Consider the following 25,470-nt stretch of genomic DNA (forward strand, 5'->3'; position numbering starts at 1 on the left):
ACCCTAGACAAAAATTTTCAGTCTCTCTCCAGTCTCACAGTCTTTCAGCGTCTCTGAGAGCATTGTTATCTCGGTTTAAGGGTACTATTACAAGTCCAATTTAAACTTATGTGTTACTTCTATTTTCAAATACAAACTTCTGTTAATATTAATAAATAATTTATTGGTGTAAGTTTATTATTTCTATATAAACCTAATGTAATTATAACGAAATTGGTAGGTACTTTCTACCATAAAATTCTATTCAACATATTAGATAATTGCCCATATTTGCTTTCTTCTTTTTAAGACCAAATATGAATCCTCCTTCAAGTTGCAGTGTTACTGCTTTTTCATTTAACTTTAAAGGCAGGATAGTTTTTTTAGTTGGCACAACTTCAAAATGAATCAGAATGCTAAACAGAGCAATCTTCGCTTCCAAAAGTGCAAATCGTGAACCTTAAGCAACAAAAATATTCTGTTTTATTAATTGAAAGTTGTTTACAGTGACATATATTGCAAGCATCATACCGATACAATTTCTTGGACCCGCTCCGAATGGTAAATAAGTAAATGGTTTTATTTCATGTTTTCGTTCATCGCTGAACCTTTCTGGATCGAATTTTTCGGGGTCTGGAAAATATGCGGGATCTCTGTGTATACAGTAGGTAGGAATCCACACGACATCACCTTCATTTAATTTCAAAGGTTGTTTTCCATTGTCATGGTAAATAGTGTACGGTTTTACGGCTTGCCTATCCAAAAGTATCGCGAGGGTCCATTTTCTCAACGTTTCTTAAACATTATAATTTTATCTGTGTGAAGCAATCGCCCGCCAATTAATTAATGTAATACCTGATATGATCATGTCCAGATATTTCATTCGGTTAATATCTTCATATTTTATTTTTCCTCCCGTATTTTCGAAGACGTCGCTTATTTCTTTGTCTAACTTCTGTTGAATTTCAGGATTTACAGCAAGCTCCGCAATGGCAAAGCTCATCATGCTGGATGTAGTATCAAAACCGCCTAAAAAGAACACCATTGCCTGAGCTGTGATATCTTCGTCAGTAATTTCCATTTGCCAGTCAGTTTCCTTTTTTATTATTTCTGATTCATCTACCGCCGCAAAACTATCTGCTTCTAGATCTACTGGTTCCGATTTTTCTTTCTTCAACTTTCCTTTTCTTGCTTCCATTAGAAGATGTATCATGTCGGGTCTGATGATGTTCTGTTCTTTGCGCATTCGGATATTGTCGGAGACTATTTTTCTGAAGAAATTGGAAACTGTTTTGCTAAAGATCCCCAGTCTTAGTATCTAGAAAATCACTTTATATAGCAATAAATTTAAAAGTGTTACTAAGACAACTAAAAGTAAGAGATAGATTGGTAGGACCCCTTCTCAGGTATGAAGGACTGCTCAAAGGCATATTAGAAGCAGAAACGGGAGTTAAGAGGAGTAGAGGTAGAACTAGATTAAATTACTGTTCACAAATAGTTAAGAATGTGGGATGCTCTAGTTTTAAGGAAATGCTCAAGATAGGAAAGAATGGAAGTGCGTGTCCAACCGCTTTATGATCACTAAAAAGAGATGACTCATACTTATTCACACGCGGGAAAGTTATACTTCCGTTTACATCAATTACTTAATTGAATTACATTTGACAATCGCCGATAAAACTTGCGCGCGCAATTTCCGTCCCTCGCAGGAGTTTTGTTCGCAACCCGCCAAAAGAATTTTGTTTACAGAATGCGTACCTTTGTCAGTAAAGGACTTATGCTGTACAACAGAAACTTAAGAAACCGAATGCCATCGAAATTACTAGCGTCCAGGCCCATTATATAAAATTCGTTGTTTCGATCTTTCAATGAGTTGCATGTAATTCCAAAAGCAGTTGTTGCAATTACGTCAGTAGCATAACGCCGGAAAGCATCTTTAATATCCACCTCAAAAACCTCGTCTTCCTGTTCGAGATAGTGTTTTGTAAAGTTTTTGGCACATTCTTGCATTAAATCAAACATCATTCTTAATTTATTAGCTGTAAATGTAGGAGATAGCGTTGCTCGAAGGTGACGCCATTTATGAACATCTGAAAATGACAAGAAATTACGAAAACAAAAAATTTTTGGCATTATTAGTATATTTTGAAAGGTTCTGAGACTCTGAAGTCTCATAAATAAATATTAAGGTTTACGTATATACCTTGAATAGAAAATAAATTTTTACTCCAAAGCGGATCGATTTTCTCATCGGCCATTGCGAGGTGGCGGGAAAATACGTCAAAATCTTTCACCATGACTCGTTTGATCAATTTAGGATCTTTTAAAACTAAAATTGGGTTTTGAAAATTCAGAATTCCAAAGTATCTGTAAAGCAGTAAAATGGATTTGAATAAAAGCTACTTTTTATTGTCCGTTCACTTAGAGAAAGGTACAGCGTTAACGATGAGCACAAACAAATATTGTTTGTAGGCATGGGGATTGCCGGTCAGTCATTATCAGATGTAAATCCAGTAGTTAAAGTTGGTTGTGTGTATATATTTTTTCCTAACAAAAGTCAACCGTAATAAGTCACTAACGCCGTAAGTGACTGCTTGCAGTTACGCCCGTTAGGATAGTCCGCGTACTTAGTGTACCTTTCTCTAAGTGAACAGACTCTACTAACATCCACAGTAAAGCAATGTTTTTAAAATTTGAGGATTATTATATGTACATAGTAAAAGCATTATAAATAATGACCAAGGAATTACGGTGAATCTTTGTAGTTGTTGTACATCCTATGAATAAGTGTAGTGATATGTTCCATTTTTAGAGTAGGTTTCATCATGTTTCCAAACACAGGGATAGGATTTTCGAACAGGACATCTCTGCTTTTCCAATGCCATAATGGTTTGATGTACAAATAGTACAATAACGCTAACACCGCGAGGACTAATAACAGAAACATATTGCACTTGTACTGTTGCAATTGCGACCGATGAGCTTGATGAAAAGCGACTGAAACGCAGTAGTTACATGCCTATTATGGTAATTAATAAACTGCCGGTAGCCTTGAAAATGAATTGGTTAGTTATCCTAGATAAATGTTAAATGATAGGTATATTATTTTAAATTACACGAGAAAACGATAAGACGTATCACATTAACTATGTGTATAAATAAACAACTGTCTCAGTATTTATAATTCCTTGCATCATTTTCGTCGATATTTATGTTAATCTGTAAATTATCAAAACTACGACGGGAATATACAACAATGAAAATAGAAAACAATTAGGTAAATAGATTTTGTGGCAATAAATATTGGATAATTTCACCTAATAGTGACTGAAATTAAGTTTTAGCGTAAGTTTCAAAGTTTTTTAAAACCAGAAAAAGCAAAGGAACTTCTTGCATTTCCGTATTATATATTTTTTTTTTAATTTTACTCCATAGGCATTTCATTATTAGTGATGACCAAAGCAAGGCCTTGGAACTGAAAAAGTCTTTATACAAAAATACGTTGAAATGTTTATTTTATAACTTATTACTACAGTTTTCAAATACAATTAATATCGGTAATTTGTACCTACTATTTCCTTATCATATTTCAACAATAGTATACTTGTAATAACTTATCACAAAATTCATACAATCTACTCTAAAATTCTTATTCAACTTATGAGATAATCACCGAAACTTGTTTTTATCTTCTTTAGACTAAATATGAATCCGCCTTCAATTTGTGGCATAAATAGTTTTTCATCTAACTTTAAAGGCAGCGTAACCTTACTGGTTGGAACGACCTCAAAGTGGATTAGAATATTGAACAAAGCGATTTTGGCTTCCAAGAGTGCAAATCTTGAACCTTAAATGACCATAATATTAAAATTAACTCTTTAAGTAATGCCTGCTATCGTAAAAGTCTTACCAATGCAATTTCTTGGACCTGTTCCAAAAGGTAGAAAAGTAAACGGTTTTATTTCATGTTTGCGTTCATCGCTGAACCTTTCTGGATCGAATTTTTCCGGATCCGGATAGTATTTGGGATCTCTGTGTATAGAATAAACAGGAATCCATATCACATCACCCTCTTCGATTCGTAAGGCGGGTTTTCCATTTTCTTGCGAAATGGTGTACGGTTTTACAGCCTGTCTATCCAGAAAGACTGCAAGAGCCCATTTCCTCAATGTTTCTTAAAATAAAATTTTAATTTTTAAGATGGGCCGGATAACCGCGTACCCGCAAAACCACCACCAAGTGCATCCCTACTATAAACTGCTTCCCAGGCTGTTTTGCCATTGTCCGTTAGAATTCTTCTATTCTAAAATATATCACAGAAAATTCGATGGAACCACCGCAAAGCAGCCCAGGAAGAAGTCGATGAGAAAATACCTGATATAACCATGTCGAAGTATTTCATACGGTTAATATCTTCGTACTTTATTTTCCCCCCTGTTCTTTCAACCACGTCGTTTATTTCCTCTCTTAATCTCTGTTGAATTTCAGGATTTACAGCAAGCTCCGCAATGGCAAAGCTCATCATGCTGGATGTAGTATCGAAACCGCCTAAAAAGAACACCATTGCCTGAGCTGTGATATCTTCGTCAGTAATTTCCATTTGCCAGCTAGCTTCTTTATTTACCATTTCCGATTCTTCTACTGCTGCAAAACTATCTACGTCTAGGTCTACAGGTTCCGGTTTTTCTTTCTTCATCTTTCCTTTTCTTGCCTCCATTAGGAGATGTATCATATCTGGCCTGACGATACTTTGTTCTTCACGCATTCGAATATTATCTGACACAATTTTCCTGAAGAAATTCGAAACGGTTTTGCCAAAAATTCCAAGCCGCAGTATCTGGAAAGAGAATCTTCTTCTCATTTGATACTAAAACTCCGTTAAGTTTATACTTTGCATATAGCCGGACTGCTGCTGTACAAAAAGAATTTTAAGGCCCGAATGCCATTGAAATTACTAACATCCAAGCCCATAATGTAAAATTCATTGTTTCGATCTTTCACTGAATTACAGGTAATTCCAAAAGCAGTTGTTGCAATCACATCAGTAGCATAACGCCGAAAGGCGTCTTTAATATCCACCTCAACAACTTCATCTTCTTGCTGGAGGTAGTGTTTTGTAAAGTTTTTGGCACACTCTTGCATCAAATCAAACATCATTCTTAATTTATTGGCTGTAAATGTAGGAGATAAAGTTGCTCGTAGGTGACGCCATTTCTGAACTTCTAAAAACGACAACAAGTTAAGAAAACAAAAAAAAATTAGCTACACTAGTCTGCTGTGAAATATTCTGAAATACGTGCCTTGAACCGAAAATAAATTTTTACTCCAAAGCGGGTCGATTTTTTCGTCGGCCATAGCACGGTGGCGTGGAAAAACATCAAAATCTTTAACCGTCACCTTTTTAATTAGTTCAGGATCTTTTAAAACCAAAATTGGGTTTTGAAAGTTCAAGAATCCAAAATATCTGTAATAAAATATGTAGATGAGATAAGGGCCTGCACACGTATGTAACAATGAAGCATATAAAACTACATAATTACAGGTGCTGGAATAGATACTATAAAATTTTTGACCATAAATTGTTTAACTAGTCCAGGTCCAGGACCTGAACAATCCAAAAATCTAAATGTAACATGGTAAAACATTTTTCTATTGAACAAATAAGATTTAGACATTGACTTTTTCCATGAAATAGATTGGAATAATTACGGTGAATCTTTGCTGTTATTATACATCCTCTGAATAACTGTGATGATATGTTCCAGTTTGAAAGTAGGTTTCATCATGTTTCCAAATACAGGAACAGGATTTTCGAACGGGACATTTCTGCTTTTCCAATACCACAAAGGTTTGATGTACAAATAGTACAATAACGCTAACACCGCGAGGACTAATAACAGAAACATATTGCACTTGTACTGCTGCAATTGCACTTGATGAAAGCCGACTTAAACGCAGTTGTACGCTTTTTATAGTAAATAAGAAACTGCCCGAGACCTTGAAAATAAGTTGATGGGTTATCCTACATTAGTAAATATTATTTACTGTACAGTTTCTTTCAACATTTCGGCTTTTATATTCGTCTAAACTCTGTATATTATCAAGAATGACGCGAGTAGCACAACATAAAATAGATAATTATTGATGACCTTCAAAATAGTAAATATTAGATAATTACGTATCATGTCGCAGTATTAGATTTCATCTTCCTTATTTNTTTGTTATGTCATCTTACCCGTCTGGATAAACAAAATTTGAATTTGTTCATTTATTATTAATTGTGATGTATCAGTTCTGAAAACTGCTTTGATGTAATTACAAATTTTTGTTTCGTTAATCACTGATATGGTCTTGTTTTTAGTAAACATTTGTTATTTTGTATATGTCTTTATTAGCAAGTGTATTAAGACAAACACAAAACAAACCATCACTTAATAATTCGTAGTGTTATCTACTGCTTACCTATCTTATTTAGACAACGCCCTGTACTTACAACAGTAACTTTTTCGAATTTCCGTTATATATGAATATATTTTTTAAATTAATGATAAAAATTTGTATAGGAACACGCTTATTTTTAACAATTCGATATACGAATGTAAACGCTTTATGATCAAAACTTTGTTTTAACTACGGTTCAATGGCATCAACTGATAAGACGCTGGATATAGTTGAAATGCATTAAAAGATAACAACTTATAAATGTGTAAAAAACAGATTAAAACTTATTTTTACACCCACATTAATAGAGGTGTGCTTTAAAAAGCTAATTTACTGGAAAGTTGTACAATACTTAACATAATCTGATATGGTTTATTCAATTGTTTATTAAGTAAATGTAAATTAGAAGCATTTTGCTTTTCAATTCTTGTTTCAATGTTTTGAATATTTTAGTAGTATTAATTTTCATCTCGTTTTCACTGGTGATGGGCCGGGTACCTGGTCTGAATCTGGTACTCAGAGGATCCGGCCGAGTACCGGATAATGACGCCGGCTACCCCATACTGCCGGGTAATTCTAGCATAAACAAAAGAGAAAATAAACACTAGCAATAATAATTTAAAAAGTGCAATCGAGTCGCCGTCAACAAAAAGAAGTCACTTCTATGGTCGCAAACGGTTAATTTAGAAATTCGAAAAATATCGTTAAAGGTGTAGGTTTGGTTTTGGTTTGAGTGCGGCACAGTACGGGTGCGAAACATGGACGATGGCCGCTGCGGAAAATAAAAGTTTAGAATCGTTAGAAATGTTGTGTTGCAGGCGAATGATGAGGATACTGTGGATAGAGAAGATTAGACATGACGAGATATTAGAAAGACTAGGTGAACAGAGGACTATGGAAGTCAATAAAAAATAGGCGAGATAGATTGGTAGGACACCTTCTCAGGCATGAAGATCTAGTCAAAGACATATTAGAGGCAGAAACGGGAGTTAGGATGGGTATAGGTAGACTTAGATTAGGTAACTGTTCGCAAATAGTTAAGGATGTAGGTTATAGTTATGTAGTTTTAGAGAAATGCGAAGTTTGGCTCACGATAGGAAAGAGTGGAGGTGCGTGTCCAACCAGTCTTAGGACTGACGACCTTATGATGATGATGATGAAGTTTAACAAAAGAACTACCCAATGAAAACTGGTAATTAAGTTTGTATCGGGATATACCATTTGTATTAAGTTGTATTGATTGTTTACTAAATTATTTGTTGTTCCGATATAGTTCTTGTGTTTATTTTTCTTATGAACAAGAATACATCAGTATAACAGAATTATTACAATTTCTGTCTCTTGCTGGTATATCAGGTTTTGATTAACAATAACTTATTAGTGTGATTAGTAGTAATAATATCATAGGCTCATTTCAACGGTTTCAACTCGACGCTTTCGTTAAAAATTCGCCAACCAAGAATTAAAATTTCATTTGTTCAGTGTTTAAACGACTCTTTGAAGAAGACTTAATATGGTTTAGGACGTAGGTGAGGGTGGCATTTATCAGAAAGCCCGCCGGAACGAAAACATGAGCCATTAACCGTAGTGGTTTTGCTGGGTACTCGGCAAAATTACAATCCGTGCATCTCTTCAACCCCGTCAGTATTGTGTGGTATCGTAAAGCGTTTTATTATTCGTATGTATGTATGCATGTACGTACATAGACGTGTATATAAATGTATATGTATTTATAGGAAGAGGTATGCTAATTGTGCTTCGGAAGACTTGTTCTCAGGCCGTGGTTTACAACAACATAAAAGCATGCGATATGATTAATCAATGATTCCTCTAGATCTCTTTGTAAGTACCGCTCGTGCATTAATTGTAATCGATCTTATACTCACGTAACCCCGAGATAAAAGCTTGTAAATAGCGCTTGTCCAATTTTTATTTAAACATAATTAAACAGCTTTACATGTGACGTAGACATTTGTATACTATTTATTAGGTTGTACTGACGTTATACTGGCGATCACGTTCGCGCTGAAATAGTTTTATTAAACGCTGTAGTCCTAGTTTTCGCGGAATCAGGACGCATCCTGACTGACTTCGGCGTCTACACAACCCGTTTATTTAGTACGTATGATAATTCTCTGGTATATCTTTTAGAATCGTTTAAACTTTTGGGATAAGACAAAAACTAATTGGTACTGCGATGGTGATGATCGGCTATTTTGTTTGGGCCATTTTAAAACAGAGTTTTTCAGTTTTGGTTAGAACAGGAGTAGACATAATTTTATCGATAAATAACGTTATTTGTTAATAGATACTAGATAAACAGGAAAAAATCTGTCACCTTCAATTTGTTTTGTTATGTCATCTTACCCGTCTGGATAAACAAAATTTGAATTTGTTCATTTATTATTAATTGTGATGTATCAGTTCTGAAAACTGCTTTGATGTAATTACAAATTTTTGTTTCGTTAATCACTGATATGGTCTTGTTTTTAGTAAACATTTGTTATTTTGTATATGTCTTTATTAGCAAGTGTATTAAGACAAACACAAAACAAACCATCACTTAATAATTCGTAGTGTTATCTACTGCTTACCTATCTTATTTAGACAACGCCCTGTACTTACAACAGTAACTTTTTCGAATTTCCGTTATTATTTACTTTATTTGTAATACAGAAGAAGATTAACATATCAATGTGCATAAAGTTCTTTTATTTTCATTTAAAATTCTTTTAAAAAAATCTGTAATACGTTCTTTGAAATTATGATTATTTGACGTTACTCTAATTGATACTATCATTTTTTTCGAAGAATTCTTTTTATTTAAATTTAATTCCATCATAAATGGGTTTTGAAATCAACAAAGGCAATCGCAATTTAAGATTAGAATTGAAAATTAAATGGAACGATTCGTAGGGGGATGAATACCACAAAGCCCATCAACCCCTAAACAGCCAATCATTTCTGTGCTTTAAAGATATCATCTCCCCGTCGTTAAAAAAAAAAACGTGAAACGTGAACGTAATGGACGATTCTCTGATTGCATTTCTTTAGAATTGGATTCACGATAATAGAAAATGTTGTCACCTCTTTTCCATGACCTTATCTCTGTTAAACCAATATTCGGTTTTAATATCAAATTACGAATTACACAAAAAACAATTTTATCGTTCTCTTCTCCTCTTTCGGTCCATATCGAATATATAATGCGTTGCATTCAATCTCTTTCTCTTTTTATCATTCATGCATTCGACCGTGAATTGTATGCAAACAATTTGATGTGCAATTTTCTTTCCGAAGACGTCATCGTAATAAATTTTCATGGTCACCACTTGATCCGATCATTATCTTGTTAATTATATACAATGTAATAAGAATATATAAGGTTGCCATTTAGACGTTACAAATATTGCAGTTTTTAGTACATATCAAACTATTGAGATTAAGATAGCTAAATGTAGAACTCAGAATCAAAAAAGAAACACAAAAATGATAAACACACACAGTTGGTTATAAGCTTGTACTTTCTGTATTTAGAACCATTTTAGCAATTGCGACTGATGGTGATCACAATGGCACTTGCACCCAATATGGGAAAAAAAAATTGTGTGCAAAATTTCCCATTAGAAAATCATCATAATGAGGAATTCAACAGAGTATCGTCAGGGTATATCGCTATTGAGTCGCGAGATCTCTAATGCCAAAACATTTTTAGTATTTGAAATTATCAGTTTGCTTTAATAGATATTAACACTAAATATAAAAATACAGAAACTTTATCACTGTTTAAAAAAAAAGACATATACAAGAATGTTCTCGGAGTAACTGTTCTTAGTCTGTATAAGCATGGAGGCAATCGTTCAAATACCTTGTACTATTTTGTTTGTATAAAAGGTCAATTTATGCGTTAGGGCAGTGATTTCGAACCTGAAGGTAATTACCCCTGCGAGGGTAAATCAATTTTTCTGTGGGGGTAACAGAGAACCTAATAATTAAGACCTAAAATACGTAGCTAGATAGTAAAAATATAAAATTATAAAGGTGTCGATGTTTATGCAACTGTATGCACAATTGGTAAATCTTGAACCACACAAGATCACATTTGAAAATTCTGTGGTTCCGCATTTATCTGCAGCAATAAACTCACTGAGGCAATATTTTCCGGATATGGATAATCGTCAGTCCAGTTCTTGGATATTAAGACCATTTACTACGAATGATTACATTTTCAAAGACGAAGACCTGGCGACCAAAGTGGAATATCTTGGACTACGCCACAAGACTACTTGCAAAGTAGAATTTCAAAATTATGATCTTAGCACATTTTGGCGAAAAGCTGGTACCGAATATCCTGCTCTAGCTAACAGAGCTTTAAAAATGCCAATACTCTTTGCCACTACCTATAAATGTGAGAGTGTATTTTCAACTGTGATTACACTGAAGACAAAAACCAGAATCCTTCTAAATGTGGAACATGACTTAGGATATGCTTTAAGCGAAATTAAAGCTAACATAAAAAAACTAAATGCAAAATAATACCAACCATTACACTAACTATTTCTACTTAATTTATTGTTTAGGTATATAAAATTGTAAGACTGATGTGCAATTTGTGATTATTTATTAGAGATGTTTGTATTTGCTTGTGTTGTTTCTATTGATAACATTTTAAGGTCAGTTTTCCTAATAGGTTACAATTGTAGATTTTTCAATACCATAGTTTTCGACTAAATTCATAACACCCTGCCCATCAGTTTCATTCCTTAGTCACAAGTGATTCCTCATAATGGGTTTGTAAGACACTGTATAGAATATTTCATGTACTGATATGAACAAATGTACAAATAAAACAGACTCCTTCTTGCTAATCCGACTGGCGAAGTATAAAATGTATCGGAGATTTGTGGCAGTGGAGCAACAGCAACAGAGAAATATTGTTTTTTAAGATCAACGTAAATGCGTTTCAATAACATATACGGATGTGTGGCATAATTAATAAACTGGCGACGTTAATTTATGTGCACTTTGGCATTTCTACTGCAGTTGTTAATCCATTATATTATAAGTAGACTCGTCGATATTCGATTGATATTGACGACTTGAAGAAAGCTCTAGCTGTGCCCTGTTATCTGTACTTCTTTGCAGCTGTTTTTAGATAGAGGTGGCTAGGAACGTTAAACACTCGCAAAAGTAGAGTTGCTAGTAATTGAATTGTCTTGTTGGCAAGCCCAAGTGCTGCGACCGTGCCGTTGATGACGTTTGGAAGTGCGCGCCTATAACGACTTAGCGCCGAGTCGCGACGCGACGTGCACCCCCGTTCCCGCACCCTGCGTCGCGACGCTCCCAGCACCGCTCTTTACAGGCAGCGTCACCAAACACTCGCACACACGCCTGGGGTTCGTAATTGAATTTTACCCCGCGCACACACAGACGCTAACATACACATACGTGCAGTCAAATAAATTCCGTTCCAATCGAGGGCAATCGCAATGGTTGACCTTAATTATGGACGCTGACAACCGAGGGGACTCCTTCGCCGAACTTTCTAATTTAAGCCGATCGTAACCGCCTAATATTATGAAAATCCGAAAGAAGTAATTATGAATCGGTAGTTACGATTTTCTTAATTTAATTCATGTGTATACATCGAAGACGCCATCAACATTATTAAAGACAGTACAACTGTAGGGATAGATGTGCAAGGGCAAAAGATTAGTATGCTTAGATTTGCAGATGATATAGCAGTATTAGCATCTAGCAAGGAGGACCTAGAGATAGCTTTAAATAAAATGGAAGCGGTACTGACAAAACAGTACTGTATGAAAATAAATAAAAGTAAAACTAAAATACTGATATGCAAGGGAAGAAAAAATAGGGAATGGGCGAATATAAAGATAGGAGAAGAAAAATTAGAAGAAGTGGCTGATTTTAGATACCTAGGAAGTCAGATAAGTCAGGATGGAAGGAGTAGTAGGGTTATAAAGCAGAGGATAACGCAGGGTCGTGTCGCCTTTAATAAAAAGAAGTCACTTCTATGCTCGCGAACGGCATTGTACGGGTGCGAAACATGGACAGTGGGCGCGGCGGAAAAGAAAAGCTTAGAAGCGTTCGAAATGTGGTGTTATAGGCGGATGATGAGGATATCGTGGTTAGAAAAGGTTAGAAATGAAGAGGTATTGGAAAGAATAGGAGAACAGAGGACTCTATATAAGTCAATGAAAAATAGGCGAGATAGGTTGATAGGACACCTTCTTAGGCATGAAGGTCTAGTAAGAGACATATTAGAGGCAGAAACAGGAGTTAGGAGGGGTAGAGGTAGACCTAGATTAGATTACTGTTCGCATATAGTTAAGGATGTGGGCTGTTCTAGTTTTAGGGAAATGCGAGGTTTAGCTCAGGATAGAAAAGTGTCTTAGGACTGACGACCTTATGATGATGATGATGATGATGTATAAAATACAATGGGGGTTTACGACTTCACTTGATTATAATACAACTTGGCATGTCTTGACATAAAATTCGAGTCAAGTAGTTACATTTAGAAACTTAATTAGTTCTTCAGTACGACTTCATATATCATTTTATGACTCTAATATTTTCATTTTCCTAAAATATTTTGTACCTCTTGACTAATACCGAACAATCTTCAACCGCTGAAGATTTGTCATATCAATAATTCTTCATTTAGTCCCCGATGACAAAAGCGAAAGTACAAACTTTATCACGTAGGTAGTTTATGTTTTATACAACTGACGACGAGAGATATGTTTTTTTGATCAAATGACGCAAACAAAAAGTTGGCTTTAAATCGAATATTAAAAGAACGATCGCTTTAACGAGCAAAAAATGTTGCTGAAATAAAAATAAATTCTGAATTAAATTGAATTTGTTCTAAAAACAGGCAAACATCATCTAGAGACGTATAGTATTTGGTGTACTCTTGTAATATTCAGTTGATTGACATTTGAATGAAAAGAAATCGGATTCGTATACGGACGGCAGAGAAAATATGAAATGGAAATAGAATTAATGAACTATATGTATACCCTATGAGTAGCCCTTAATGGGCTTAACGAGTAGCGGTGCTCCTTTTTTTGTCTATAAAAAGGTAGATCCTTTTATTGACCTACATTAATGTTTTCTATGCAATTATGTTCTTGAGAAGCTTTTGTACTAATACCTATTAGTACTTGATAAAGGGTACCGTTTCATAACTAATCGTATAATAACTGTAGGTAGTATATTTATTATTTATTGATTTAAAAACAGCTACCTATTCGGATTGTGAAGTATTATTTTTACCTGTCATTCTATAAGGTATTTTCACAGACGTACGCGTAGATTGTTTTCTATTGAGCTATCAATAAGGATTGGACATCGAACGGAAACCTCAACCAAATTGTATTCACTGTAAACGGATTTAACGAAAAAGACACAAGAAAATTATACATATCTGTATCGCAATAGTAATTTTCACCATTGAACTTCAAAATCTATTTAAGCTTAGTTTGTAGGAAAGTCCAAGTTCGGGGGCACGTTTTTCATCAACGATCTCTGGGAGGTACTCTATTTCCCGAAACTAATATATTTAACGTAATCTAGATGATCAGTTTGATGCTGATAGGTTAAAGGTCTGATAAATGCGATGACATTTTACTTACCGTCGAGATAATTAACCCCCTAAAGTATGTAGCTTTTCATAATATGAAAACTAATCGATCTGACGCAATTACGACGTGATAAACGAAGATTTTTGACGCATTTAGGTCATCAATGCGAGCGAAGCCGCGGGTAAAACCTATCACGAAATTTGTACACACTTTGCCTGGGATGCAGAAAAGGACTTAGGGCACCTTTTATCAAGAAAAAAATACTGTTCCCGAGGGATAGAGAAATTAGTAGTATGTGGTCGTCGATTATCTTTATTTAGGACAACAACGCGAGCGAAGCCGCGGCTAAAACTTATCTTAAAATTTTGTCCACACTTTGTCAGGGGTACAGAAATGGACATAGGGTATCATTTATTCAGAAAAAAATACTGTTCCCAAGGGATAGAAAAATTAGGTGTAAGTAATAGTCTTTGAAACGTATTTAAGATATCAACGCGAGCGAAATCGTTGGTGAAACCTAGTTCTCTATCAAGCTATCAAATAAAACATTTTTCGTAAAATTGCACACGTTCAAAATGAAATAATATGCACTTTACTTCAAATTAACGTCTGCATTTATTCAGTTCCTGTGCTGATTATGGTCTGGTTGTTTTTGTTTGCTCATTTACCGTCTATCTGATTAGATACACTAACGAGTTAAATATTTATTTTCTTCATTATTCATTCGCATCCATTTTACTCGCCAGTCACGAATAATTAAAGCAATTGGTTGATGGAACACGTACATATGTATCAATTTTCTTACTTGCAATCGTAAAAACGAAATGCCGTTGCCTAATCGATCCCATCGACGATACAGGCGTTACACCTACTGCAAATGTTCCGCGTGCATTATGCATTTGAATTTGATGTACATAAATATATATATATAAATTACATTAATGCATCTGCGCTTTTGGTAGTAAACTATATGCTACTAAATACTGCAAATGCACTGCGTACCGCATTGGTAATTGATTGAGCTTTCCGACTTGTGTTCCGAATATTAATATTAACGGTGATGTAAATACGAGTGAGAGGGATGTATCTTGATGAAAGTATGTTTTTGTGAAATTGGAGGAAATCATTTTCATAGTTTCTATTCCTTTTTAACCAATTTTCAAATTTAGGCGCCCAAAATATCCCTATTTGTAGTGGTTCAAGTCAATTTAAATTGTAAGATATAAAGGCGCGACATGACATATGTAGTAAGGTGTCCTTTTGCGAAATCGAAGGAGATACGTAATTCGAATTTCGGCCCCTTTTTTTAACCAATTTCCAAATTTGAATGCTCCTAGTTTTGCTCTTAACTGTGGTTCAGACCAATTAAAATTCATAGCATATAATAGTGCGGGACTTCGTAGTGATATGTAGTTTTAAGATTTTTTTGCGAAATTACTCATAATTTCGACTACTTTATAATCAATTTTCGAATGTAGACCCTATTAAAACGAGTGAAACCGCAGATACTTTATGAATTTTGTAGAAATTTTAAACTTCTTACTATGAAAATACAACAAATTCAATTCAAAAACAATATTTAGTTATGTTTTGTTTATTCCTTATTGTACATGTAACCTGAAAGTTATTTCAAAATTTAAAATCATATAAGTAGCAGTAGATATGTAACAAATATAAGAAGTATGTCAATAATTTGTTATTTAATTTGGAAATTAACATGGAGTTTTATTTATAAAACTGGCAGTCATCAGCCCTCTTCTTTTTAACAGTTTTTGAATGATAATTTTAAGTAAGTAAATCAAATAACATAAACAAAGGTAATTGCTGTATCTATTATATGTTAGCCCACCTTTCTTCTATATAGTTATTGCTAGTTGATACATAAAGGCGATTGAAATTTTTTAAGAGTACAAACGAAAAAAGTAATCTCTAGCTGAAATCTCTCTTGAAAGTTGCCTAGTTCCCACGTTTCGAACAAAAGGTTCGTTTAAAATTCATTCCAGTTGCACAAAAAAGACTTTGCACCCCATTTTTTTAGCGAGGCAAATCTGACAAGTAGGTAAAGTTGAAATGGGCTGAATAAAAAGACACTTTGACCTAAAAAACACACCGGGGAATGCTTAAAAAACTGCCGTTATAACCCCAAAGCCCTTTATTGAAAAGAAAAAAACGACCTTTTTTAGGAATCTCTAACGGAATTTCTCAAAGGTTTACATGCTTCACGTATATTGTGCGACATACATACATACATTTGTATGGGTATGTACAGCATTTGCAATGTATTGTATTTTCCCTCAAAAAAACACGAACTGTGTTTGATAATAATAGAATTCCGCGGTATGTGATGGATAATTTCTGGAAGAAACGGTTAAGACGATTTATAAGGGTTATTATATATTTTTAACGAACTTTTCAGCTGAAATGACGGTTAACATTTGACAAAAAGAATTAACGGACAGTCTGCACTATGTCTTTCTTCGAAATACCTAAAAAAATATACAACCTCATGTACCCATAGGTCACATACTGTACATAGATACACCAAATGTGTAATAAATAAGTAGATATACATAGGATTAGTATATATATACATATAGTATGTATTCATCCATTTTTTTAATGTACATTGTATAAAATAACCGTTTCATATTTGCACCGTTCATAATGAAGGTAAATAAATGTGTAGATATATAGAGACACCTGGGCCTTTTATACAGCCAATCAAAGATGGTGCTAAAGACGTTTTGATTTATAAAGTAGGAAGATTTAGAAGAAGACTTAGACGTAGTATATATTTTTAAATGAATTTCCTGTTTCAAAATTTTAATTCATTGTTTCAAAACTACTCTTTTTTACTAAGTATTTATTATACCTATCTAATTTCAAGATATATTATTGCATAGGTCATTTATAACTCGTAATAACCAGATAATACCCAAAAATAGTTAGTGTAAGCTGTAAGGTAATGATGTTGCGTTATCAAAAAGTGATTATAGAACACATTTTTAAGGGATTTTTTAAAAATATGTGTTATTACCATTTATTCATGCATGATAACATTAATCGCAAGGGTATTTTAAGTACTTACATAGTTTTCGTGTTTGGAAACAAGTGTGCATAATAGTTAATGATTAATTATCTTTAAAGCAATTTTTCATACCTTGACGTTTGTAGAGTTCAAGGCAAGTTCCAGAACAAAGAATTACGAAATTAAGAATTCTTAAGAAGGTTATTAACTGTAGATTTTTTGTTTTATTTTTTTCAGGGAATCTGATTCACACAATTTATGATAATCTTTAGTTTTAGTCTAATAAATTAATGAAAACCGAAAAAGTGCTAGTTTCACTCGCGCGTTGATTGTTAATCACCTTACATCAAATGCATTGATAAGAATTATATTAAGTAAATAATTTTTTAAGTGGTTTCAAAGTTGGTGAACTTTTGACACTGTCTAATTGATACCTTGTTCAAATTTCATAAATTAAATGTAGGTGAATGTTCAGTAACTATATAGATAGCTAACTTAATTAAAACATTGTTTTTTTCTTACAATATGCATTTACATTTATTCCATACCTACACATAAATTTTACAACCGATAAACATTTTTAGTTATAGTAGTTTCGTCCTTCACAAGATTTTACTTATCCTTTTTATGCCACAAAATGTGACAGATCTCAAAAGGTGACGACAGGGTAATTTCTAATAAAATAAAATCAACTGCGACATATGGACAGACAAACAACCGAACAAATGGATATCAATGCGTTATTGTAAATAATAAGATACCTTTTAAATGTTCAAGCATTTGTAATATGAACTTTTAATTGTTTCGTATTTTGTTCGAATTTAATTTGTTAGAGTTTCTTCAGGGTAATCGTCGAAGGCAGTGCGCACAGTCAGGTGTAAATTTAAATTGTACTATCCTATAATTATTAACGAACATTATTCGTGTACAAGCCAGATTTGATCTGAACGAATTAGTAATTTATCATTTCTTGCATTAGCGTGCTCACTTAATTTAGTTGCATAATTAATTAACATTTTATGAAACTCATTTGGCTGGGACTCCTCACGGCACACAATGCAAATTAATGAATGATACCCATATCCTTATACAGACGCACGTAATATGCACATGCATATGTATGCAATTTGTATAGGATACTTATAATAAGTTGTATTAGGAGAATATTTTTTCTATATGTATTATAAGAAAAATCAACTGAACTAATTAAATTAGTAGGTGGTTATAATTAATAAGCTCTGGTTTAACTGTTCTGTCTGGTGTTGTATCTAGTTTCTATATGATCACAAGAAACTAGTAGCAGTTATTTTATATTAGTTGAAGCAAAATAATTTCATCATCTTAAGGTATCAGTTTCGAAAAGTAGATAGTACAGTGGAATTCGTTTATTATGAATCCGCTTTTATTGACGAACCGCTTAATATGAAGTAATTGCAGTGTTAAGCTTGGTTTTCATATTAAAGTCTCTATAGGAAAGTTTGGATATAATGACTCCGTTTAAAGTGGCATATCGTTTATTATGACTGATTCTCAAGATGTAGTGGCTATAGTGACCAAAAAGATTAATAATAACAGTTTCGCTCATTTTTCTGACCCTTCTTATGTATATTGATATTACAATTCATAGTTCTTTTTCTTTTTCTATTAATAAATATAGACGAACTACGAACTAACCAAAATAGAAAGTTGTTTATTTTCTAAGACTATGCTTTGTATGACGTATTTTACATTTCCCTTCGATGTCATTATAAGCGGATTCTACTGTAAATCCACCATCTTGTACCTAATCTATAATATTTTTTGAGTAATTTGATGAAACTTGATAACCAACAAAATTTAACTAACTGCGACAAGCTTTTAATTTTTTGTTTAATGTTTTACTTGCTAATATATATTTGTGTTAATTATTTCCGCCATGAATGTCTTCGAATATTGTTGTCCTGCCAACCGCAACTGCAAAATTAAATCGAAAAAGGACAACCTAAACCAACTATAGCATAACTTTACAATTATTCATAATTATCTGATTTAATTTTAACAATCTAAAAATTCGTTGATCGTGTGCGATAAGTAAAGCTGTGAAATTTAAAAAACCGTTAGTTTTTTTACAATCTTGAGTATATGTATTTGTATACAGATACTATGTGCTTACCTATGTATAATACTAAAGAAAGGGAAATCGTTAAAACGCTGGTTTCAATTCAAATGTATGAATACATAATAAAAGCTGTCGTTTAAAATATGTTTGGTACCTCTGAAACTCCTTTATATCCCATTCGGTTCCATGACAAATAACGCTCTAAGCGTGCACAACTCGTGCTGCAAAGTAAGCGTTTCTTCTGGCTTGGTTGTCGGAACCCTTTTTTAAGAGTCCGCGTGTTCAAATACATTATATATGTGCTTACGTATTATACAGAGGCAATAAGGAGCCTTCTTTTGTTATACCTATGTACCTACTAACACAGTGCCCCGTTGGTCGGATGCGGATGCTGCCTCAGACCAATCATAATTCCTTTTGCATAATTCAAAAGGGTTAAATCTCAAATTACCTAACGGCAATTATGAACCTTTGGTACTCATTCTGTATTCAAAATGGATGAACGAATTTTCCACGTACAAAAATATTTTTCAATTTCTTATTGTTCTGTTTCAAAATAAAATAATTCATAGGTACGTTTATAATTATACCCCACCCCCGCATCACGTGGTAGGTACCAATATAAACCGAGAAAATGCTTGAATCAGGAAAAATAATTAAGTCAACAGTTCACCAACTAAGACCTAGATTATACCAGGTTACGCCAACTTTTAAATCGTGACGTGTTTACGTTTCGTTAATTATCAATTATACAACAAAAAAGGCATTGTTTTTTGAGCGATTTTATTTAATTTCATGTGAGATATGGTAAGAAACCAATTCATTTTTTTAACTCTGAAATCGCTCATTTATTATATTTATCACCATTTACCTATAGTGTTTTTGACGCATTTGTTTTTGTTGACAATTCTTTTGTTGTCGAAATTTGATGGAAACGTAGAAAAACTTAAAATTTTAAGATATCATAAATTATCTTGAAAACGAAATGTATCAACGTCTTTAATCTACTACACCCTGCGTTATAACGCATTTTCGACCTCGATAAAAATTTTCGAAAACATCCTGATCCCACCTAAAATTACTTGCTAACCCCTAGCCTAAAAGTTATAAGGACAAAATACTAAACAATATAGCTTTACAAATAAGCTCTACGAAAGAAACTTTTGACAAAAATTAAATAATATTACCTAATTAATAAAGAGCAGATTGAATCACAAGTGCTGTATCCACCCACTAATATATAATAATTACTAATATTTTGTTGAATAAGTCAATATCTTTTGTAATTTTTATATTTCTATTTTATTCATTCGTTACTTAGAAGTCCATCTAAACTGTGCAGAATTAATGAAGTGATAACCTCTGCTAACCAACTATTTTTTTGTGCCTTCAACTTTCACCCGTTTGCTAATTAATTGAACAGCTTTCTTTGTCAACATGATTGTTACCTATGTTTTATACTATAGATGGTACCTACACATCCTGTTCAAGCACTTCCATTAGCAAACAAAATGTGCAGTTACCACGTGTCAAATTTAGCATAAAGTTTGGGGTGGCGAAATTCCACGTTACACCCGTTGACTATTACTATATACTGCACTCGCATCTTCTGTATAGCAGAGGTAGTAGATACCTAATACCGATTCAGCATTAGTTTGGACTTAGATGAAAGTGTGCGGCCAGGTTTGCCACATGCCATTAGGTACCATTTTTTACTCTTTTAAATGCACACTTCTTTTGTTCACGCACGCCTGTACATGTCTATGGGGTGGCAACCCTTAACTGCGATTGTGCCCCCTCCGTTCCTCCACGCTTTTCGCATCCCTTCAACCCTTGTGCGTGCGTTTACGGCAACAATCATCAGCTGTACGAGCGGTGCTGTTTCTGCCGCTGTGCAAACATTTCGAAATCAGTTCTAATTCGAAACAGTGAAACTGGATTCGGAGAATGAAAACCGAGACCCTGAGGCCATCCGCTTTAAGATTTCCGATGCCTTAAAGAAATACGAAGAAAAAATATACGGCCGGGATCCATTGTCATGATGATGATGATGATGATGATCCGCCGGCCGTTTTTATTCAAGGTATAAAAACATTTGAGACGGTAGAAAGAGAAGGTGAAATTTGTTGACAGAAGTGCGGATTTAACATTGTAGTCTGTATAAATTGGAAAAATGAATTGAAGGGAGCGAGTTTATGAACCATTTTACAAAAATCCGTAGCCCGCAATATTAAAATTCACTATAATTTGTCGATCGCCTCGGTTACTGCAAAAATAGACCCTAATATCAAATAATACTCATAGCGTAGGTATCTCGAAATAGAAATGGTCCAAGGGTTAAAATTTTTTGCTGAAAGAATACTTTTACCCATTTTGTCACTAGTGTGTACATTCCAACTGTACGACTAAAAATGACTTAATTGCAACTGTACACGTAGCGTACAGCGGAAAAGAAATGACGTAAAAGAAAAATAAATACTGTCAAGTTACAATTTGCCGATGAAAGATTGTACTTTTGCCCATTTTGTCCAGTTTCGAACTGATCAGTGAAAAACGATTACGGAGTCATGGAGCTGGCACTACAAATCTAAAAATCGGAATATCATAAAATTGCGAGAAATTATCAAATCATTTTTCACCGATCAGCTCAAGGGTGGACTCCCGACAAAATGGGTAAAAGGTCCACTTTTCAGTGTCAAATTAGTTACAAATTATATAGGTAAAGGTGTTAAATACCTATGCTATAAAAGAAATTGTAACAGTATACTTAAGACTTAAAAATTTCTTATACTTTTTCGTCCAATTAAAAAAATAGGGATGTAATTTTCGAGAAATGTGAAATAGGAGGAAGTTAGAAGTGGAGGTGCGTATCCAACTAGTCAAAACAATCTGGTGCTAGACACCTGCTAATCTTCGATCGGATTGATATTGAGATTAAAAGAAACACCACTGTAGGTAACACAGATTTGTCCTTAGAGATTGTCGCTATTGAGTTTTTCTTTATATCCTTATAATTGTCATATTTTTTGCTCCCTGTAAGCAGTTTCAGTATAACTGAAAAATTTACCAAAAAGACGAAATTTGAAGAAAGGGTTATTAAGCTATCACTGTTATCCTGATTACACAGGGTGTTATAATCCATCATCATATTCCTGAAAGCACAGAAACATCCTTTTTGGTCCTGTTATATCCTTCTATCTCAGATCTGCTATGTATCATATCGATGTAAATTTAAATACATAAGGGCAAGTCGGGATCCGTGCAGGATCTCTCCATCTTCTAGGGTTAAAAAGTAGGTCGTGAGCTTTTTGGTGGAAGCATATTGGTCGACCAGCCATCCCACTTTTTTACCGTATGCAGATGTAAAGGGGTAGTTTGCATAGCGCAAGCGTAGCACGCCCATATCTCTCTATTGATATTATGTAAAATCGGGACGCGTGCGCGAACTCGCACATTTATATGTACATTTTTGTAATCTGTTCAGGTAGACTTGCTTCGCGCACAACACACAGACACACACACTTGCACATACATATGAAAATAAGCTTCAACCCTTATATCGAAAGGGTAACCAATGGCAACCACCGCGTCGCTTCGAACACGAGCTTTTTTGTTATTTGATCGAGGAGCGTTTGTTCGTTTGATGCTTAATGATTTGTTTTATTTTCAAGTTTCGAAGAACTTTCGTTCAGCTTCCGGTCCATGCGACGTCATACCTCGTTGCGAGATACGTAACAAGTTTTATTAGGTAGCAAAAATTATCTTGTCGTGGATTAAAGCAATTCCCCCTCTCCCCCGTTTCGATTTTTTGCCACTAACATTACAATTTCGTCACGCTTGATACTCGCAATCAATGTCCGAATTAAATCGGGACCCGCAGGGGTCTAAACGGGGACCAGTTATCTCTTGTAAAAATTGTATTTATGGCAATAAAAAACCTACTCCAGTAATTAAGTATTTTGTTAGCTGAAAATGATCCACCTACTTCAATAACAGTGTATCTACTACCTAGATAGATTAGATTTTAATAAACTATGCAAAAGGTTTTGGAAAAGGTAACAGGAAACAGTTTAATTGTTTATTAGGGTTCGGTACGTCTGAATGAAAAACGGAACCCTTATATAGGACCACTTGTATGACTGTCTGTCCGTCTGTCAGAGTCAGTTAGCTCAAAATCTACTGGATTGTTAATTAATTTTTAGACATTAAAAAAACGTTCTGCAAACTGTACCGTGCCACATATCAAATGAAAGAACTTGTTATAAGGGTCTTAAATGTATTTTAAAGCAAATAGTTTTAAAGTTATTTCAGAAAATAAATGAAAATTGGCCACTTTTTGAGACTACCGAACCCAAAATTTTGAAAAAAATACAGAAAATAATTGTTCACATATAGATTACAGGAAAACGTGGTAAATCTTTCAACAGAACATTGTTGTGCGTACATTTACATTTGAAGTTTGAATGTATGGGAAACATGTTTGTTTTTCAACTACAATGTTGATTTAGTTCTCGGGTTAGGGTTCCGTACGTCCGAATGAAAAACGGAACCCTTATAAGATCACTCGTGTCTGCCTGTCCGTTTTTTTATAACAACCACACACTTTATACGACGGAAATCACTAAACACAGTAATAGCAGTTAAGGTTCTATAACTTGAACGTCTTAATTAATGTAAAAGATGTGATTTTTTTGTTTTGATATAAAAAACAAATTTCTTCAACATTCCGTATCAAAATATTCTACGAATAACTAAGCAGATACAAAAACAGTGACAGGAAGGTATGGCCCCATTCTTCTTACTTTTGCTGACATTTCATTTTCTTTATGTCTTCTTTAATCCGTGTAGGTACTTCTCATTTTTCCTTTTCCATCTTCGTCTATTCGTTCGTTAATGCCTTTTTTGCAATGCCTAGTAACAGTTTCCTTTATAAGTATTCATAAATAAATGTATCATTTAAAAATAACTAATTAATCATTCATTACGTATTTATTATACCGGCTGCCTGCGCGTACCATTTGCTCGATACCATTTATGGTCTAATTTCTTAGCCAACTATTTCAATTTTTTTCCCAATTTTATCGGTCTGTTACGCCAACTATGGCGCTGATCATGAAATTTTATCTGTTAAAAGTTGGAATACATTAGCATTTTTTAGCGGCTCTGATCGCATTCCAACTGTAAAACGCGTAAACATGTGATAATGCAAGAATACCGGTGCAGTTTTAAGCCTTTACAGGAATAGTAATTATCTAATCAGGACGTTATTAAATTATGGACTTTTTAGTCGTTAATCATACCAACCACCTGGAAAGGTACTTTTATTTTTCGGCCACAGTGTTTGACTTCAACCTCTGTAACAGAACGAAAATTCATAAATATTGCTGTACATCCCAAAAAAGAGCAGTTAGCAGTCCTTATTTGACAATGCATTAAGGATGAATCAAACATTGACGGCCAATTTGAATTACTTCAAAAAAGAACCTAACTTATACTTCATTTTCCTCTACATTATTTCCTACGACCAAGTTTTGTTTCTGGTGATGTTGGTTGGTGGTTCACATCTTAAATAAAACCTTCATTGATATTTTTCTTCTGCTTACTGCAAGTATTTGTTTTGTACATATGATTACAAAAGTACATGCAAAATCGGATTGTTATAAAAATATCACGCTTTCTGAAGAAATTCCAAGTAATATTCCAGCTTTAAAATAGTGGAGGTCACAACAAAAGTCCCACTGTATAAATTAAGTAATGCTTATTGATTGATTATTACCCAATGATTTAAATCATTGATTTGTTCGTAAAAAATTACTTGATTAAATTCATTATTTAAATCACTTGACGAACCCTGCTCAATCCTCTTCATTTTATCCCTACCTGAGTATTTTTTAAGGTTCACTTATAACGCCGTTTATCCTTGTTGCTGTCTGTAAATATCATAATTTTATCCAGTTCGAAATTTTTGTTAGATCGACACTTCCCATTGCCGGAAACATTTTGAACACTAAAATAATTCGAAGTGGTTTGTATTCTGTCGAAACTGCCAGACGCGGATCGCGATTTCGATCTTTTTGGATCTCATCAGCGCGTCGCAGGCAGCTCCGACAGAACACAGACCAACTTTTACCTGCTGTCTTAACAGTGCGTTTTAGAAAATACCACAAATAACGCAGTAAACGCCATCTGTAGCACGATGCTACATTTTAGGATAACGTATGCTTCAATAAGGTCCAATTGTGTGGATATCTACTTGCTGAAACGAATCCCGGCGTAGCCAACCTTAACGTGATAGGCACTGTAGCTTAATCGAA

The 25,470-nt window shown here is 34.0% G+C and overlaps 3 protein-coding genes across 5 annotated transcripts in view; 1 reads left to right on the forward strand and 2 right to left on the reverse strand.

Annotated features, from left to right (window-relative positions):
- Positions 1 to 25,470, forward strand: part of LOC108744785 (POU domain protein 2-like) — a 124,033-nt gene that overhangs the window by 48,390 nt on the left and 50,173 nt on the right. The gene's annotated exons all lie outside the window — the stretch shown is intronic.
- On the reverse strand, positions 143 to 2,995 carry LOC108744788 (cytochrome P450 9e2). 2 transcript variants are annotated; one of them, XM_018480704.2, is made up of 6 exons: positions 2,730 to 2,995; positions 2,183 to 2,346; positions 1,738 to 2,069; positions 835 to 1,297; positions 511 to 774; positions 143 to 438 (listed from the first exon to the last, which is right to left on the reverse strand). In XM_018480704.2, exons 1-6 carry the CDS (start codon positions 2,924 to 2,926, stop codon positions 245 to 247), a joined length of 1,614 nt encoding a protein of 537 aa, XP_018336206.1. In that variant the 5' UTR covers positions 2,927 to 2,995; the 3' UTR covers positions 143 to 244. The 2 variants fall into 2 exon arrangements, with proteins under 2 accessions (XP_018336206.1, XP_025830871.1); XM_025975086.1 differs by having other exon boundaries at positions 2,719 to 2,994.
- LOC108744787 (cytochrome P450 9e2) lies at positions 3,478 to 5,951 on the reverse strand. Its single transcript, XM_018480703.2, has 6 exons — positions 5,689 to 5,951; positions 5,280 to 5,443; positions 4,870 to 5,201; positions 4,354 to 4,816; positions 3,890 to 4,153; positions 3,478 to 3,826 (listed from the first exon to the last, which is right to left on the reverse strand). Exons 1-6 carry the CDS (start codon positions 5,883 to 5,885, stop codon positions 3,633 to 3,635), a joined length of 1,614 nt encoding a protein of 537 aa, XP_018336205.1. The 5' UTR covers positions 5,886 to 5,951; the 3' UTR covers positions 3,478 to 3,632.

This window comes from Agrilus planipennis, unplaced genomic scaffold (assembly GCF_000699045.2).
Source record: "Agrilus planipennis isolate EAB-ADULT unplaced genomic scaffold, Apla_2.0 scaffold35, whole genome shotgun sequence".
Taxonomy (NCBI): Eukaryota; Metazoa; Arthropoda; class Insecta; order Coleoptera; family Buprestidae; genus Agrilus; species Agrilus planipennis.

Excerpts from the sequence above, each read along its gene's own strand:
- LOC108744787 (XM_018480703.2), bottom strand. The coding sequence starts at position 5,885 with ATGTTTCTGTTATTAGTCCTCGCGGTGTTAGCGTTATTGTACTATTTG. Across the intron at positions 4,817-4,869 it reads GCAGTCCGGCTATATGCAAA|ATACTGCGGCTTGGAATTTT; the intron begins GTATAAACTTAA and ends TTCTCTTTCCAG. Across the intron at positions 4,154-4,353 it reads CTTCGACATGGTTATATCAG|AAACATTGAGGAAATGGGCT; the intron begins GTATTTTCTCAT and ends TTTTATTTTAAG.
- LOC108744788 (XM_018480704.2), bottom strand. The coding sequence starts at position 2,926 with ATGTTTCTGTTATTAGTCCTCGCGGTGTTAGCGTTATTGTACTATTTG. Across the intron at positions 2,347-2,729 it reads AACAACTACAAAGATTCACC|ATACTTTGGAATTCTGAATT; the intron begins GTAATTCCTTGG and ends ACTGCTTTACAG. Across the intron at positions 1,298-1,737 it reads TAAGTCCTTTACTGACAAAG|ATACTAAGACTGGGGATCTT; the intron begins GTACGCATTCTG and ends GTGATTTTCTAG.